Raw genomic sequence first — 19,121 nt, 5'->3', positions numbered from 1 at the left:
TGCATCAATGAGATATGATTGTATCTGGTATCTGCAATTCAGAGAGCTAGAAGTCGTGCAAACACAGTTGCAGTGATTAGCTGTCCATCTGTGGCCAGAATTGTCTGTCCGAGCCCATCTATTCTTTGATTCCTGAATAATGTTAAATTGTAATCGGTGGATGTCAATAAAGCCTGCACGCGTGTAATATGATGTCGACCATGATTTGAAATTCTAAAGCGATACTGCAAGTGCTCGGAGTTAACCATTGACTCTTTCGGTAAAACTGGTGCTGACAGTCAAGTCTTTTTCACCCTGCTGTGCTTTCTTCAGGTTCAGCAGATTTGTTGCAGACCACTGACCAATGATCAACGAGGCGGGAATATGTCACTTGTCACATCATGTTCGCATCGGATACCAATTGCAGCTCAGCTCCATCATTTCAGCCGGATGCTAGTACTAACAAGGCCACATTTGGGTCGTGGTAGCAGGGAGGGCATCATGTCATTACAGAAAAAAAAAGCACCAATTTTTATGCTCCCAAATGAAGTGTCATGTATCCGGATCCCCAAGCCATGCATCCTCTCTGAACCTCTCGAATTGCCTCCGGCTGTCTGTCTGTCTGTCAGGCATCATGTTCTTATCCACGAGCATAGCGATAGCGAGCTCGACGACCAGCTCGGATCCACAGGCAAAAAAAGATGCCGACTGACTTGCGCAACCAAAACCTGGTGGTGGATCCCACGTATCTGAGAAAAGGAATGCTTGCTGGATCCAAAACGAGACAGCTGCAGCTGCCAATCCTTTGCCAACTATAAAGCCTCTGGCTCCTCTGAAACGGCAAGGATAACTTTGTACTGCCTCCGTCGAACGCACTTCTTGTTTTTTTTTAAATCAAACAGTTTAAAGTTTGACTAAATAAAAAAACTATTATCATCCATCGTTAGATTAGTTATATAATATATTTTTATACTAAATTTTATTTGGAGATATTATTTATTATAAATTTAATTAGACTTTAGTTATTTTGATTGGCATGGATTTTATAATTGTATTCTTTCCTCTACGAAGGCGTGAAAGCTTGGCCATACTCCTACTGCATGTCTATATCTCGGCATCTCCCCTGTCGTGCACAAGACCAGCATCTGCACTTGCACTGTCGCCCTCCAGCCCCACCGGTGCAAGCAAAAACGTCTCCTCGATCGCGACTGCAGAGACCTATCCATTAATTCTTCCTCCCTCTATTTCAATTTATAAGTTCTTTGAAGAATCTCGGAGAGTCAAAATATCTCAAGTTTGACCAATATTATAAAAAAAACTAGAAAGATTTATGATATCAAATAGATATTACTATAAAAATATAACTAGTAAAAAACTCAATGATACTTAGTTGGTATCATAAATGTTATTACATTATCATATAAATTTAGTTAAATGCTTAAAATAACTTATAAATTGGGATAGAGAGAGTATTTCCTTTGACAGAGCAGCAGCTAGCTAGCTATATATATATATATATATATATATATATATATATTCTACACCGAACTGTTATACTGAGGAAAATTCAGTATCGTTCAGTATTCATATTTCAGTGTTGTTCAGTATTTCATGGTCCTGGGTGTTGGACGGGATGATACTGAAGGTTCTCCAGTATTGCTCAGTATTTTTTCTACTCAGTTTTGACTTGCGGTGTAGAATAATATTCTACACCTAGGGTGTAGAATAGCGCTGTATATATATATATATATATATATATATATATATATATATATATATATATATATATATATTATATTATATATAGAGACACACACACACACATATATCTTGAAACTGAAACCCTTTGGTGTCATGCTCCGTATTTCCCTGTGAAAGCAGTAGTCCATTGTAGCATCGTCTGCTCTGTCGTTGGCACCTAGCTATTCAGTGCCACCGGGATGGATGAACAGCTGGGGCTACCATTCACGTGCACACGAAGGATCGAAGGAACGTTCCGTATCGCGTTCGTGTACGCGTAGTCAGGGTTCAAAATTTCGGCGAAATTTCGCCCGAATTTCGGTAATTTCGGTGGTGGCCGAAAGAAAAATCCGAAATTTTATTATATACTAATACATGTGCTATATAACTTTAGACTCATATTTTTTATTGTTTATATTGCATATTCTTCTATTCAATAGATGTGTAATCATAAATCATATTGATACTTGTTTAGATCTAATTTTTTAAAAAATAAAAGCATACTTCATGTGCTAGTCTCTAAAAAAATTTCGGTGAAATTTCGGCCGAATTTCGCGAAATTCGGTAATTTCGGTGGTGGCCGAAATTTTTACGATAACGAAATTAAAAACCTTGCGCGTAGTAGAGATATCTGTTTGGATAGGAACCGTAGAGAAAGACGATACGGCGGGGTCGCTATGGATATTGCGTGCCTCGTCGTAGTCGCCGTCGTCGTCTAGATAGTGTCTAGTGTCTACACTGTCTACTCCCTCCGCAATCCGGCCGGGGCTCCCGCCATGCATATGCATCGATCCGAGAACTGCGGCCGCCAATAAAAGGCATCGCCGTCGTTGAGCAGTGCAAGTTGAGCACGCGCTGTGCTCGATCGGCGGTTGAGCGCGGCCGCGCCGCGAGATCCTGGCCGGCCGGCCCGTGTCATCTGCATGCGCACCACCCATGCATCTGCATGGCAGAGAACGATCGGGAGACGGACGGCGATCGGCGTTGCATGCGAATGCGATGTTGTAGGAAGTAGGATCACGTTCGCGTCTGCAAATCGCAGGCTGGAGGCTGCAATGATATAGGTGGGAGCCCATGGTCACGTGACGGCCTTGGAATTTTCTTTACGATCCATGCATGGCGACGTTGTTGATGGTTGATCTATCTATATCTCGGGCTATTGGCTGCATGCAACTGCTGCCTACCTCCCTTTGCGACCTTGCCGGTTCCGGACGATCTGTCGAGTGATTTGTCATTTTGACCACAAAAAAGGAGTATTTACAGGCTAGCATTTCATATGCTAATTAATTTCCATTTTCGGCCTACTAGTACAGTACACGAGTAGCAACAGTAATCCAGTTTTAGACTTTTAGCATTTTTCCTTTTTTTAACAATTACACTGTTAAACATAGTCCATATATATACTCCCTCCAGTCCAGTATATCTGGCGTGAGGAGCCTCCTTCCAGATACCAAGGCTAATTCATTGATACACGCGCCACAATTAATCACCCGGCCGCTGGCCTCTAATCTCTTTGTAATCCTCTGGTCCCTTCCGTTGCTAGTCACGCATGCATGCATGCAGCACTTCGTTTTGAGTAATAGTGGAGCAGAAGAGTAGTTAATTGCCCCTCGATTCTTCATCTCGCCACATATTTTGGCCTAAGCTAAAAACCTGCTCACGCCAGATATACTGGACTGGAGGGAGTATAACACATACACACACCCACTATTATAAATACACATACGTAAACTCTATCCTATGAGTACTTTTAAAAGACTGAGCCGATAGATTTCAAGATTCACAAAGTCACCACTAGCATTGTTGGGTACCATAATAAGGGATACCCAAACCAGAGCAATAAAAAACGCAAATAAACACACTAACCACAATCATCAGGGCATCGGACGCAAGTTCCGACTCGCCCGACCCCTCAGGGCTTCGGACGCAAGTTCCGACTCGCCCGACCCCTCAGGGTATCGGACGCAAGTTCCACCTCGCCCGACCCCGTCCGGGCTCGGACGCTGGACCCCACTCCGCCTGGGCAGCAAGACTTCCACCGCACGGCGTCCGTACCCGCGACATGACAGACACGATGGCTTCCATATCGCGGCAGGGCAAGGCGATAACTATTCCAACCACCCTGGTCACTGTGGCCTTACCTCTGTCACTGTACATCCTTACCTCTTTCGCTGTAGCGTACTGTCGCACAGTAAAAAGCGAATGGGAGAGGTAAAATCAGCACCACTGTTTGGGGTCTTTTCCTACTATTGACGAGATGTGCAGCAGTGTTGGCGATCCGACCCCAGCGACCCGTACAGGGCTCGGTAACCCTCTACAGGAACAGCCATGTCGTCAACCATCCCTCAAGGACGAGGTGGACCAGCCTCAACAGGGTCGGGACTGTGGTTTCACCATTCAATAAAAGACATCCACTCATGTAAATACCTGGCCTTCCCTTGAGGCTATAAAAGGGGAGCCGGGGTTCACAATTAAAGAGGGGTCCAGAGAAACACACACGCACACAACACTCTTTCACAGAGCAGCAGCCCGCACTCTGTCCACACCAAGCCGAGACCTGGGACTTAGCCCTCTCTCGCAACCAGCTTGTACCCCCTACTGCAAGCACCTTTGGGTGCAAGGTTATACAGAACCCACAGCCACACTGGACGTAGGGCATTCTTGGCCCGAACCAGTATAAACCCTCTGTGTCTCACTTGCATCACCATCCAAGTTTGGTCAGTCACGCAGACTTATATTTGTTAGTGCCTAGACCGCGAGTCTAGACGCCGACAAGCATCATCTCGGTATTGATAGAAACGTCGCCTAACACTGACAAGCATAACGTCATTAAATCTTGAAATAAATTCAGAAAAATACGAATAGTCATGCTAAATCGAGGACCGAAACCTGGCCATCTATTTTGCTCTGGTTGTTCTCATCTGGGCCTTGTTTAGTTTCCAAAATATTTTGCAAAATTTTTCAGATTTCCCGTCACATCAAATCTTTAGACGCATGCATGAAGTATTAAATATAGACAAAAATAAAAACTAATTACACAGTTTGGTCGAAATTGACGAGACGAATCTTTTGAGTCTAGTTAGTACATGATTGGATAATATTTGTCAAATACAAACGAAAGTGATACTATTCATATTTTGCAAAATTTTTGGGAACTAAACAAGGCCCAGCTTCTGTTGCAAAACGGAAATGGCAGGAGTCGAAGAAACTAGTAGACAGGCATAGTGGCATACAGATACATACAGTACGCTTCTGAATTCTGAACAGTCACGATCCTTGTTCAAAAATTAATGGCGCAGATTCTCGTCGTACCACAGCGCAGCCGCAGCAGCGAGACAGCCTTGAATCTGGGCCTAAATTTGTCACAGTTGTGCCGTTCTCGTCCGACCACAGCACAGCGCATTTGGATTATTGGTTACAGTCCAACTGGCAACCCAGATGTACGGAGACCATTCTCATTCTGGTGAAGTGGTGATCACTCATTCATCTGCAAGTGTAGTAGGAGCTAGTACTCCTATATCATCTTCGCAAAAAAAAAAAGTACTCCTATATCAGAAGCATCTTCTTCTTCCACATACAAAAACCGTAATGTTCAGAAACATCACCTTTTTTCCTGAAAAAGATCAAGAAAGAAAATGCTTTCTAAATGAATACTGTTCTTTTTTTAGTAGAAAGGTAATAAATTTACTAATTGCGACCGGCCAGTAGATTATTACACTCCTGTTTCTCATTTTCCTCAAAATGTATCAGAGAAGACATTCGTCTCAAAGTAAATCAGGTATTGATTTCTTGCTATCTCTGTAGTCTGTGCTCGATCTGTACCACTCTATCAAACTCTCTGCGTCTCTGTCAATGCAAGCAGAAGGGATCACAATAGGATGCTTTTGTTGCAAATTTTGCACAACTGAGAACACTGCACCGGATCCTCGCCCATATTTCCCTGCCTGTATCTTGCGGATGTTCAGCCGTTGCTTGCGTACACAAGTTTTCATGAGACCTCGTCGTCAGCACTGTCGCGTTTGGTTTTGCGTTGGGAAGGGATGGCGACACTGATCGATCGAGAAGACTCAGGCCTTGTTTAGATGCATCCAAAAACCCAAAACTTTACAAGATTCCCCATCACATCGAATCTTGCGGCACTTGTATGGAACATTAAATATAGATAAAAAAGATAACTAATTGCACAGTTTACCTGTAAATCACGGTACGAATCTTTTAAGCCTAGTTACTTCATAATTAAACAATGTTTGTCAAATAAAAACGAAAGTGCTACAGTGTCAAAATCCAAAAAAATTTTGGATCTAAACAAGACCTCAGAAGTGCATACACTGGATGCAGGAGGATATAAATTGCCAGCAGTGCCTTTGTGATCTTGGCTAGTGTCCATTGCCATCTCTCAAGCCCATGCCTTTCCCCCACACCTTTTCACTCTCACAGCATCTGCATTCCCATGCATATTCATATGGATGGGGAGCAGTCAAGGGATAAGGGGGGTAGCAGCAAAAGGAATTTTTTTTTAAAAAAAAATGCAGGTATCTTGATTCTATATATGCTATGCAAGAGCAACACCAAGTATGCATGACTCTTTCAGCACTAATCCCTCTCAGACGTGTAGACAGGTAGCAGATGGCTACTGAAAGCCATACGGAAGGATTGCATATATGGACCCTCTTACTCAATCGAAGCTATGCCCTGTTTGGTCCATAGTATCTATCAGGAAATTTGGAATCACTCTGAAAGTGATAGACCTTTCAAATCTTTTGGAAATCATGAAGTTATTGGTGGGAAAACAACGACATATATCAACAAGTAGCTTCCTACAAAACCGTACTACACGGAGCTTTATGAACTGTTTGATTTGAGGAATTATGGAACTTTTGGATCTGAAAGATGCTACGGAGCTGATTACTACTTGTACAAGGCATTACCATACCCTGAGTTGATCTTAGATATTTGGGGTTTATCAACGTATCAGTTTGAACACTAGATTATTTTTTTTATTATTATTTTTACCGAGAGCTACCACGTCAAGAAAAGAGTAGTAGGAGCAGTAAAATTCTGTCACCAACCAGCAAGGCAAAGGCAGCAAGCAAGCATGCATATGAGCAACAAGTAGGGCAGGAGGAATTATTAAGGTGGACTGGTGCCCATCCTTGTCGATCACGACCAATGCTCGGTCATGCTTTTTTGGGGTTCCCTGACCTCGCTGATCATTAGCTCTTGCAGGATGCGCCCCATTTGCCATCAATTCCAGATCGAGATGAGCTCCAGTCTGCAGCAGCTCGTCATGCCTGCAATGATGCAAGCCTAGGACTCAGTAGGCTCCTGCTGTGATTGACCCATGGATTGGATGCAAGGTGCGTGTGTCGGTCAAAAGGATGCTGCTCTACTTTGCTGATGAGGCTTTCACAGTAGCTTTCTGATGATGTCGTCATGATAACAAGGAGGGAAAAAAAACTACCTTTGAAGCTTGTTTGGTTTGCATATCAATTCACCCTAATACGTACTCTTAACCTATGTGGGTTAGGTGGACGACCGCATAACGTGCATTTCCATGTACCAGTACATGGACAGCTTTCACTCCCCCCACGTACATGACTTGCACTCCAATGCATACAGAATTACAGATTCTGCAGATCTGATTTGGTTCAAACAACAATATTATTGGGAGAGAGTGGCGGTCCAGTTTGTCAGAACAACAGGGAGCAGCAGCCGCCAGCAGCAGGCAATTTCCCCATTCCCTGCTCAAGGCGGCAGCGGCGCCCCTTGGCCCTTGCATCTTTACTGGCTTTCAGGGCCACACAGACATATTGGCGCCGCAGACGCTAGTACCACTGTACCAGAGATCAAGAATGTGAATAATGGAATCTGTGCAAAAATTTTCTGAGATTTGTGTCGCGGTCTCGATCACTCTCTTCAGATAGACTGATAGAAGGAGAGCTGTAGTGTAGGGCCTGAGCTCCTCGTGTCGTTCTGTGGTGGTATGATGCTGTGTTGCTGATCCAGCAGAGCCCTTTATCTCCATCATTTGACCTCGGACGCAAGATGACTCCAGACTTACGCAAGCAGAGAAGATTTGCCACTGGAAAGTGATCAAGGTGAACGTTCCCAACTCAAGCTTCAGTTTTTCGTTCTGCAAACCAAATGTCCATGTGAAAATGGTGTGAATTCATTCATTTGAATCTGATGAAGGAATCTGAACTCTGTCCCTTCTGCCCTAGAGGCTAGAGCACAGCTCTTCCTCGCCTGTCCGCGCCTCCATGGCCTGTGGGCGCACGTCTTCCTATCCCGTGAAGCCCTGTGGCCGCCGGACCTGCTGTGGGCCCGTTTAAAATGAAGGAATAAAAAACTGAAAAGAAATACAGGAAACACATAGGAATACAGTGACAAAACAGAGGAAAAGAAAAGCACAGGAATTTTATAGAAGTGGGTGTTTGGAACATAGTAGGAAACAAAATATCAAAGCTTCCCTAATGAATTAGATGCTACATGCAACAAGGTACATGCATGGTTCTACTCCCACTGATGATGCACGCTGTGCCTTAATGAGTGAGTTTCTCTCGGACTTCCCAAAGGAAAAGAAACCCAGAGATTGAAGCGGAAAACGTACAGGAGCAACCAAAACTACAAGAATGCCAATTCCTTTGAAAATCATTTGAAATTTCCGCGATCCAAATGCAGTCTCAGCCTCGCCTCTCGAGAACACGATTCTTCTCTGTCCTCACCCTTCTATAGGTGTTCTTTGGAGTTGAGAGTTGAAATTGCATCTGCCGTAATGACCTTTGTATATACGTCAACGTTGTCTCAAAAATTACCTTATGCTACGCCTCACGTGATTACTAGTGATACTAGTCCATCGACATATGCATTTGCATTTTTATTATAATCTTGTATAGGATATAGATATTCAAAATTCGTCATATCCTTCATGGATATAGAGACCGGATTAATGAATTCATTATCTAAAAAAAAGATTGTTTTTAATACCTACATATAACAAAATTATTTACATGTGGTGCGCACATTCTTTTTTTTTTCTTAATCACACAAAAGATTTGTGCGTATTTTCATTAAGAAGGAAAAGTTTGAATACAAGCGAAGCGGTTTACATATGCATGATCGCTCTTCCTCGCTTCTCGCTCTAGTCTAGCCTATTCTCTGAAATAGACGCCCCAAATTCTTGGCTCCTGCAAAGATCCACAGCTCTGCTTGTTACCTGATCATGTCCTTGACCGCGCTGAGCTGTGTGTTTGCCCCACGGAAGCATCTAGTGTTCCGTTCCTTCCATAGCTCCTAGGCGATCAACACGAAGAGGAAGTCTGCTCCTCTGGCGTGTTCCGATGGCCATAAGCCTTGCCAAGCCTCCCACCAGTCGATAATTGCGCACATTCTCCCTATTTATTTTCTTACACAATACACATATTTTCGAAAGAATGAGTATAACGATTATTTTATATTCATAGTTTTCTCTCCTCTGCATGGTACATCCGTATGCCTTGAATGTGCATTTAGTTTGAGGTTAAGTTCGGTTTTCTATTGCAGCTATATGTCTCATGACGTCATGATTAGATTTTACTTTAAAATTTTTATCTTGTTTGTGACATTTTTTATCAACATGTTAAAAGTTTTGTGTTTATGGTACCTTTTATTTACAATTCTCATTTTATATGTTATTGAAAAAAAGAATTTAGGCTATAAGCTACACTACGAGGCACAATTAGATCGTTTGGAACTCTACCGTAGTCTAAATATCGGTAGTAGAGTTTGACAAGGGACCAACATTGCTAACCTCAAAAAAAAAATTATATTTAAGTATAATGATCACTTCTTCTCCAAAGGATTTTCAAAGGTCAGAGAGGTCGTAACTATGACCTAGTTAACTTATAGATACGGAAGTCCAAATGTTAAAATAAATGGGACTAAGGTTTTTTTTTTAAAAAAAAAGGAACTAGCAGACGTACCTCTCATGTTACAACGAAACTTAATAGTACATCTTATTTTAAAGGAGTAGGAGGGCAATGATGCTCCTCCTGAATATTATATTAGACCAAAGAAGTTACAAAGAATCTTGAACAAGCGAATAAACGCACAAAAAGAGAAGATCCAAGAAAATAAAAGGAAAATCATAGCTAACAAATTAAATGTTTTGCAACCATTCATCAGTCACGGCTAGATTAATGAGAGGGAAAAAATACACATATATGTGCCCCTCTGGTAAGCATTTGAACTCAACAGCCATCATTGTATTTGGAATGTTCGGGCGGTGCTTTTTTCCCTGGTGCAGGAGGCCAGAGGCTACGTGAATGAGAGTGAGAGGATCACAGATGGATGGATAGTGCTGTCAAACTGCATGCCATGGTTTTTTAATTGGTGAGTCCCTACCTAAAAAGCTGACCCCAACTACAATTACATAAATTTTGGGACAAAGTTTAAATAGTAGAATTATATTATTTTTAGAACCGAGGAAGTATTAGAGTCATCAGCAGTGAAGGTGTCCAGGCATTGTTGTAGGGATGGGTTGATTCCTTTGAAGATTAGATCATTTTTGCTCATCCAAATGTTCCATCTTAGAAGAATTCTTTTAGGAAACATCAGGGGAGGCCCCTACTTAAACTTTTGTATTAATATATCTGTACAAGTTACAAGACTTGCAAAGCCCAAAAAAAGAGAAAAAAGGGGATTCAAGCTTTGCAGTTCTATATTTCTCCTTCTAAAAAGATTCCTAGTAGTTAGTTTATGTGCTGATGCTATACATAAACCTGATACATCTTGAGATCGTTCATACTACATGAGTTGTTCAAAATTCTATGAGCACAGATTGTGGATCTCGGTCACATATGGGACAAGAAGGGTGTAAATTTTGGGTTAGCTTTATTGGTAGCATGTGAAAGAGCGACGAAAAAATTCTTTAATATTAGATATAGATATAGAATATGAAATATTTGGGTCTCCAACACTCACAAGAGAATGAGTATAGTCGTCCAATACGAATTTGCAACACTAAAACCACACTCCACTAATAAAACATTATTAAAGATGTTTAAAACTTAGTACAAGGATTAAAGACTCACATCTCTATTATATTATGTTTTCCATCCAAACTTGCTGAATAATTCCGTCATCATCACTTCCAACACGTGACAATCTTAATGAAGTTCTCGCTTCCTCTCTAGACAGTTGTAACGGTAGTAAGGGCCTGTTTAGATCTCAAATCTTTACATCCCAAAACTTTTGGCTGTAAACTTTACATTCAAATAGGTGTTTAGATATTTCCCAAATTTTTTGGTCAACAAGACACATGACACGGGTCCCTACAGTTTTGGGGCTCCAAGGTCCCAAATTCCAAATCTTTACAGCCAAGTTTTACAAGCCCCTGTTTAGATCCATTTTTCTAAAAAGTGCTCATTTCTCCAAAAGTTTTGGCAGTTTGGCTGCATCTAAACAGACCCTAAATCTCCCAGAATATGACATGCAACATTTAATGCGATACAATTTTGTTAAGACAACCTAAGCTAGGGCTAGATTATGGTTGTATTTGGTTCAATTTCTGATAAGTACGTATTTACACTGCCAAAAAGCAAAAGGTCAACTAAATGTACGAAATTTGAATCTGCTTTTTAGAGACCGCTGCTTTCACATACTACAATTTTCACGACCTCTTGAACCTTGCTTTCAGCTCTCTACTTTTCTAAATGGGTGAATATAGAGAGCTGATTCACACCTATTTCAACTGAGATTGAGAAGGGAGGTTGGAGGTCGGTTTCATAGTCAATTCTTCAACCGAACAAATTACAACTCTTCTAGGTCATATAGTTCATGGTAGCTTTTCTAAAGCTCATAGCATATAAGTCACGATAGTTTTTCTATGGCCTTGTTTAGTCTCACCAAAATCCAAAAAGTTTTTAAGATTCTCCATCACATCAAATGCTGCGGCACATGCATAAAGCACTAAATATAGACGAAAACAAAAACTAATTACACAGTTTGCCTGTAAATCACGAGACGAATCTTTTGACCCTAGTTAGTTTATGATTGAACAATATTTACCACAAACAAACGAAAATACTACAGTAGCGAAATCCAAATTTTTTTCGCATTTAAACAAGGCCTATAGCTCACAAGCTCACAGCTGAAGTAGAGGCCCATCCTATATTTGTTGACAGCTTGAGCTAAAAAAGGCTGCCAAGTTAGAGAGAAAGCTGTGTCGTCGCGAGCGGCTATCATATTTGGGTCTGATGCGGGCACCAAGGGGACAGCGAGGATCCTGTGCTCATTCATGATGGATGATCCCCTACAATGATCATATTTTCCCCTTAAAATAAAATAAAGTTATGCGGCATATGGTCCATGTCATGTTTGTGGAGGGAGAGAAGCAAACGTACCAGCACTAGCACCTCATTAAAGCGATGGCTGTAGCACAATGAGACTCTCTCTCAAACACACACACACACACAGAGAGAGAGAGAGGGGGCATGGTAGCTATGCTACCTGTATAAATCAGGGCAAGTGTGGTTGCTCCCCCGGTGGTGGTGGACTGGTGGCCTGGCCTCACAAGTCACAACCGGCTGATAGGTGCAGAGCGATCAAAAGTGGAGCTATAGCAAGCGAGAAAAGGAAACGCCTAGCTACTTCTCTCGTCTAGCTACTTCCATTCCATCCATCCATTTCCAGATTCTAGTCGCCCTTCAACTAGCTTATTAGTAGCTAGCTTGAAACCAAGTGCTAGTGCAGCTCCAGCATGCAGCGAGCTACTGTATAATTATGATCTCTGAAAAGTGACGGAACGAAGCTAGCAAAGCCAAGCAGAGCAGCTCGCCGGCCGGCCGCCCCGTACAAGGGTTGAAGTGAAGCTTCGTTCTCTGTATATATAGTAGTAGCTCCCATCCCATCCCACTTCGGAGCTCAGCCACAGTCAAGCTCTTCTGCTGGCTGCAATGGAGGAGCAGCTCAGCCCGCTGGCCGTGACGCACCTGCTCCAGCACACGCTGCGCAGCCTCTGCGGCCACGACGACGCGCAGTGGGTCTACGCCGTCTTCTGGCGGATCCTCCCCAGGAACTACCCGCCCCCAAAGTGAGTCGCCGTTCGTTCGTTTCGTTACGTTCGATCGATCTGCGCCCTGGTCTCTCGACCCTTCTCGTCGTCGTCGTCGTCGTCGTCCTTGACGCGCTCTCTGCGTCTAGTAGTTTGGTTTGTTTCGGCCATGGCCGTCGTCGCTTGCTGGGTCGTCGTCGTTGAATGGAGCTGATTAAATTGTTTATCCGCGCGCTGTTCAGATGGGATCTCCAGGGCGGCATATACGACCGGACAAGAGGGAACAGGAGGAACTGGTACGACCTGCTACCTCACGCTCATGCTCACACAAGTTATATTATTCCTCTTCAGTTTCTTATGGATTTGTGTGTTGTTTGTACGTGATTCCTGGGTTGCGAATCAAATCAAATCATCTATCTCTGTCCAGGATCCTGGCATGGGAGGATGGATTCTGCAACTTCGCAGCCTCTGCTTGTGACCACCACGAGGGCGCAGCTGCTCCTGTCGCCGCCGCCGCCGCGGCGGCCTACACGGAGTGTGCTACCGGGCAGGAGGCCGCCACGGGCCTGCAGCCTGAGCTCTTCTTCAAGATGTCCCACGACATCTACAACTACGGTGAAGGGTACGTGTATACCTAGTAGTAAGACACAATGGTTACTAGTTGAGGACTAAATAATACTAGTCAACCGCAGCGTGATTACATGTTAGCTACTAGTAATATAGTATCGATCGGCAAGTTTATTATCGCGGTCCAGTTAAGTTGCTTGTTGATGATGTGCTTGTGCTTGCGTTTAATTTATTGCAGGTTGATAGGGAAAGTGGCAGCCGACCACAGCCACAAGTGGGTGTTCCAGGAGGCCCAGGAGCACGAGATCAACCTCATCTCCTCCTGGAGCAACCCTGCCGACTCTGTAAGCATCTCTCATCGACCGGATCAAATTACTCCCAAACTTTCAATTGCATCACTAGTGTGATCACTCCTGTTTGTCTGCACTTCGCAGTATCCGAGGACATGGGAGGCTCAGTTCAAGTCTGGTATCAAGGTAGAGCCCGTCTCATCAAGCTTAGAGAGCCAGAGGCCACCAGAGCCCCATTTGTGTGATCATGACCAAAGCTGACCTGACCTTGCTGCACTTCTTTTATCGTTGCCCTCTTTGCAGACCATCGCTCTGATCGCCGTCAGAGAAGGCGTCGTGCAGCTTGGCTCCATGAACAAGGTACACCGGAAGCTAGGCCGATACACTGTTCTACACCCACTCCACTCCACTCCACTCAGCCGCTGTGCACTGCAGCGTGTGACTGCTAGCCAAGTGTGACTTGGTGCATGCACATGATTTCTCTCTTTCTCGCCTGTACCATCAGCAGCGTGCGTGCATGCACGACAAGACGTACACACTAATATGTACCATGCGTACGATCGATCGTGCGGTGTGCCACTGTGCTGTGCTAGCTACTGTGTTTGACGAATTGCTGCGCGTGCGTGATTTGCTCCTCTGCACCGTACGCAGGTGGCGGAGGACCTGAGCTACGTGGTGATGCTGCGCCGGAAGTTCGGCTACCTGGAGAGCATCCCGGGGGTGCTGCTGCCGCACCCGTCGTCGTCCGCCGCGTTCCCGGCGGCCGGGTGCGCCGCCGTCGCTGGCCCCGCCGCGGACGCGGCATGCAGCTGGCCGCCGGGACTCGTCGTGCCGCCGCCGATGATGGAGCTCTACGACCCCTACGCCCACCAGGCGGCGGCGGCGGCGCAGATGCACATCGTGCCGTCGATGAGCAGCCTGGAGGCGCTCCTGTCGAAGCTGCCGTCGGTCGACCCTGCAGCATCCGGCGGCATGGCGGCGGCGATGGCCAGCAAAATAGAGGAGACGGCCGGCGGCGTGGAGCACGGCGAGCGCCACGGCGGCATGGCCGACGATGACGACGGGGCCGCAGGCGGCAGCGGCCGCGGCGTCGCAGGCAACGGCGGCGAGAGCACCAGCGTTGCTGCCGCTGCCGCCGCCACTACTACGACTGCGGCCGCCGCAGTATCTTACTACGTCAACGTGGCCAAGCCCAGCGAGGGATTCTAGCTAGTCCGTCTCCGCGTCTCAAGTTGGCGCCGCATGCACGCGCCGATCAGCTGCGCGTAGGCGTCAGGGGGCGGGCAGGCATGGTAGTTGCGACGTCTTTTTTCCTTAGAGGGGCGCGCCGCGCGCGTTGCATGATTACTCTACATGGAGCCAATCATGTGTCGTGCTCTGTACGTACGTGTCCCTTGGAGTAGCCGTACCTCGACGTACGTACGTACAGTACGTGCGTGTACTGTACTACCCGATCAATCAAAACGGCTATAAAGGTCGGTCGACAGAGGCACCACGTAGCTAGCTTGTAGCCTAGTAGTACATTCAGTGTGGTCGGCATGTATATTGAACGTATGTATCTGTGATGCAGTGCTAGCTAGCATATCATCACCTAATCGAAGGGCATTGGCATGCACCACTGATCATCGATCCGTACAGTAATAGTAGCTATTTTGTTCTGGAAAATGACTTGTACGTAGCAACGCAAAAATGATGTATTGGGACTTCTCTTTCCTGGTGCACGTACAGTACAGGGATCACCACGGCCGAATCGATTCACACAGGTTTTTTTTCTGCAACAAGTAGTCTAAGGCATTGTTTAGATCCAAATTTTTTGGATTTTGACATTGTAGCACTTTCGTTTTTATTTAACAAACATTATCCAATCATGGAGCAACTAGGCTTAAAAGATTCGTCTCGTGATTTACAGATAAACTGTGCAATTAGTTATTTTTTTATCTATATTTAATGTTTCATACATGTGCCGCAAGATTCGATGTGATGAGAAATCTTGTAAAGTTTTGGATTTTTGGGTGTATCTAGACAAGGCGTAAATGAACAGCATGCAGGCCAGGGAGGCAGGGACCGAAGGCCACTATGGTCAACAGCTGCAAACTGTTGCGCATGTAACGAATCCCGCGAAAATTGATTTGCTGTTCCTGCCTCATTGAAAGACGGCACCGAACTTGCACCGTGCATGTCCTCCGATCCGCTGACATCGTTTTCCTGGGCGCTGTTCATGTGCCGCGCGCCCAACAGCTCGTGGTACGTACGTACTACTACGTGTCTGTCGTGGCAGCCGCACGGGAACGCCGAGGCAGCAGTACTCCTGCCGAGAACCATGCATAAAGAGTTGTCGAAGCCGAACGGGGTCGTCCCCGCCGGCCGCCGGCCGGGCCCCCGCGCGCGCGTGTCCGGGGCTCTGGGCGTACGTACGGCTGTTCCGTGACGAGATCAACAGAGGCTACAACGAGGACGGTCCCGGGGTAGCCCGTTCGTTGTTGCCGTTTCTTTCAACGAAACCGTACGGTACCCTCACCGGCGCACCGATCCTGTCTCCCGCCGCCGTCCTCTTCGTTCGCATGCTCCTGCATCCTGATGGACCGATCGGGCGAGCGAGGCCGCGCGCGTTCGTGCGCGCGCGTCCGCCTCACGAGTCACGACTCACGACGACCTCGATCGAGCACGGATCCCGCGCCGCTATCGGCGGATCGGCTGGCCCCGAGGGATTTGGGAAACGTGACACGGCCGAGGGCGAGAACGAATTGCGAAGGATCAGGCCGGCCGGCTAGCATCAGGAATTGGATGGGACACACTCATCAGGCCGTCTCGCTACGCATGTGCGGTCTTCACGTCTTTGACCGCACAGTGGCTAGGGGGGTGTGGACGACGGGAGACGGGGACATGTCCCTCTCGGCTACAACTGACGACAGGGAGCGCAGGCCACCGATTGACGGGCCAACCTCCTCTGACGACCTCGGGCGCGGCCGGCCGGTATGAGAGCAATCTCAATGTATATGGAACAAGTAGTCCATGTACATGGGGCCTACATAAGTAGTCCATAACTATTACTATTTGCTCACAATGTTCAGCCAACAAAGTAGTCCATAAGGTAGGGTCCACTAGAGATTAAAAATTATTCTTTCCAACCATCTCATGTATCATGACGAGAGAGCATGAAGAGAAAAAATAACATTTATTTATTGCTTATGGGTAGTCCATAAGGCTATGAGTATCTTTTGTTATAGACTGCTATATGGACTACCTCCACAATGTCTCAGTTAGCTGATAGAAATTATTTTATTCTTTATGGACTACTTTGCTGCTACATTGTGGTTGCTCCGAGACGAGGTGGCCATGTTCCTGCTTCCTGACCGATGGAGCCCGCCGCGCCGCGCTGCCGGATACTGCCGGTTTGTCCCGACGAACACGCGCCATGCTGCTCGCTCGCTCGGATAAGAATAAAGCTTAGCTAGCGCACGCGACGGCACTTGTATTGCTGGTTTCGCCCCAAGACTCGGGCTGGGTCGTTGGGACTTGTTACGGGGCATTGTATGCACGTCAAGGTCGGGTTCGGGGGACGCGGGAGCGGGAGGTGTTCCGGGAGCTAGAGCAAATTAAAGAGGTGCATTTAGTTTGTGGATACATAGACATCTTCTATGGAGATGTATATATGGTGGAATTTTAGATCTAATCACTGTTTTTACAATTTTTAGGGGTGCATTTGCACCCCTAGCTTCGCCCCTGGGCACGACATGAGATGATTTGCGGCATCGGCATTGCATAATGGCACGTCACTGTTGGCTCGATCCATCCGTCGGTCTCGTCAGCTTTTGTACGGAACAGTCGCTGTGAAGCAACCAGCCCGGTTGACATTGGGCCCAACTACTATGGCCCAACCAGCCCCATGACAAAAGGCTGCTGAGCCTTCCCCTAAAAAAAAAAAGCTGAGGCTGCTGAGATTGTTTGTTGATTAATAAAAAATTATAAATACTTTTGTACGGTACTTAACCATCCGAGAACATTTGTACAGTGTTGGATCCCACCACTGCAGACTGCAGAGCGAGGGCGACAAAAGCCTTTTCCACGCCGCGGCGGCTGGATGCACGGACACGCTGCGTCGACAAGCACTGTACTATAAACAATCGCCGCAGCCAACAAAGCTACCAAAACCCGAAACCTGACCACGAGGCGATAAGGTAGAAGTGGCTAAGCCGTCATGATCAATCACAATCAAGCAATCCACGTCCACTGCCAAGCCAGCAGCCGCCGCGCGCGGTTTGGCGTGGCTCGGCACTCCGCACCGTGCTTTCTTGGGCCATGTTTAGTTCCCAAAAAATTTTGCAAAATTTTTCAGATTCCCCGTCACATCGAATCTTTAGACACATGCATGGAGTATTAAATATAGACGAAAATAAAAACCAATTGCATAGTTTGGTCGGAATTGATGAGATGAATTTTTTGAGCCTAGTTAGTACATAATTGGACAATATTTGTCACAAACAAACGAAAGTGCTACAGTACCTATTTTGCAAAAATTTTTGGAACTAAACAAGGCCTTGCTATCCTATCCATTATTCCAAATTCTATATTTAGCGTAAGAAAAACTTTTCATTCCTTATTTGACATTGAAACCTCTCATTCCCATCTTATCTGATTTTCTTTTTTACTTTAATGCCTGGACACAGCACATTTGAAAACACACACGGGAGAGATTACGTTGGATTTAACGCCGGTACAACCAAAAAGTGAGGAAGGTCAAATAAAAGTAACATAAAGAAGATTTTATGTTTTGGTGTCAAATAAAGAATCTCTACTGTCAAACATCAAATTTTCTCAACAAAATCAAACCTGGCCTGTTGGGCTAATCCCATCGGCGGAGAGATCGACGGAACGAGGATTTTAACTCGTTAGATTTGTGATGCTCTAACCCCTTTGGATCTTCTCCAGTATTCTTCAATATATGTCCGGACTCCTTCCAACTAAAAAAGAGATTTCAAGACACTTCCCTCGATTATTCTATATGCACCAATCATTTTATATGGAGTGTCAAGAGAAGTTAATATATATGTCCGGACTCATTCCAACTAAAAGAGAGATTTCAAGACATTTCCCTCGATTATTCTACATGCACCAATCATTTTATATGGAGTGTCAAGAGAAGTTAATAGGAGGCTGCATGTATGCCTACGCCATAGAGGAGGAGTTGTGCCTTGGTATGTGGAGTAAGGGTCATTGCGCTTTGCAAAATGGTCCAGAGGAAGAACTTTTCTAGTCTATACTCCTGCTGTCTTCATAAAGGTAGTCGTTTTGGACAATATTTAAGTCAAATATTAAGAATATAAAATCATGAATAACTTTTAAGTTGTTGAGTTTAAAAATATGAAAACCATATAAATATATTTATCTTGAAAAATATTTTCATAAAAAAATATACACACACCACTTTTTGATATAAAAATAAAAAGTCATAGTCAAACTTTGGTGATTGCGTCGTTGTCCTAAACGATCAAAACACGTGTAGTTTTACTCAT

The 19,121-nt window shown here is 45.1% G+C and overlaps 1 protein-coding gene across 1 annotated transcript; it reads left to right on the top strand.

Annotated features, from left to right (window-relative positions):
* Positions 12,127-15,273, top strand: LOC8068593. The gene is made up of 7 exons (XM_021458415.1): positions 12,127-12,790; positions 12,994-13,047; positions 13,179-13,373; positions 13,557-13,662; positions 13,753-13,794; positions 13,912-13,968; positions 14,260-15,273. The coding sequence occupies exons 1-7, from the start codon at positions 12,654-12,656 to the stop codon at positions 14,815-14,817; spliced, it is 1,149 nt and encodes a 382-aa protein (XP_021314090.1). The 5' UTR covers positions 12,127-12,653; the 3' UTR covers positions 14,818-15,273.

Source organism: Sorghum bicolor, chromosome 4 (assembly GCF_000003195.3).
Source record: "Sorghum bicolor cultivar BTx623 chromosome 4, Sorghum_bicolor_NCBIv3, whole genome shotgun sequence".
NCBI classification, from domain to species: domain Eukaryota; kingdom Viridiplantae; phylum Streptophyta; class Magnoliopsida; order Poales; family Poaceae; genus Sorghum; species Sorghum bicolor.
The sequence above is the reverse complement of the archived record's forward strand: the minus strand, read 5'-3'. Positions and strand labels throughout refer to the sequence as shown.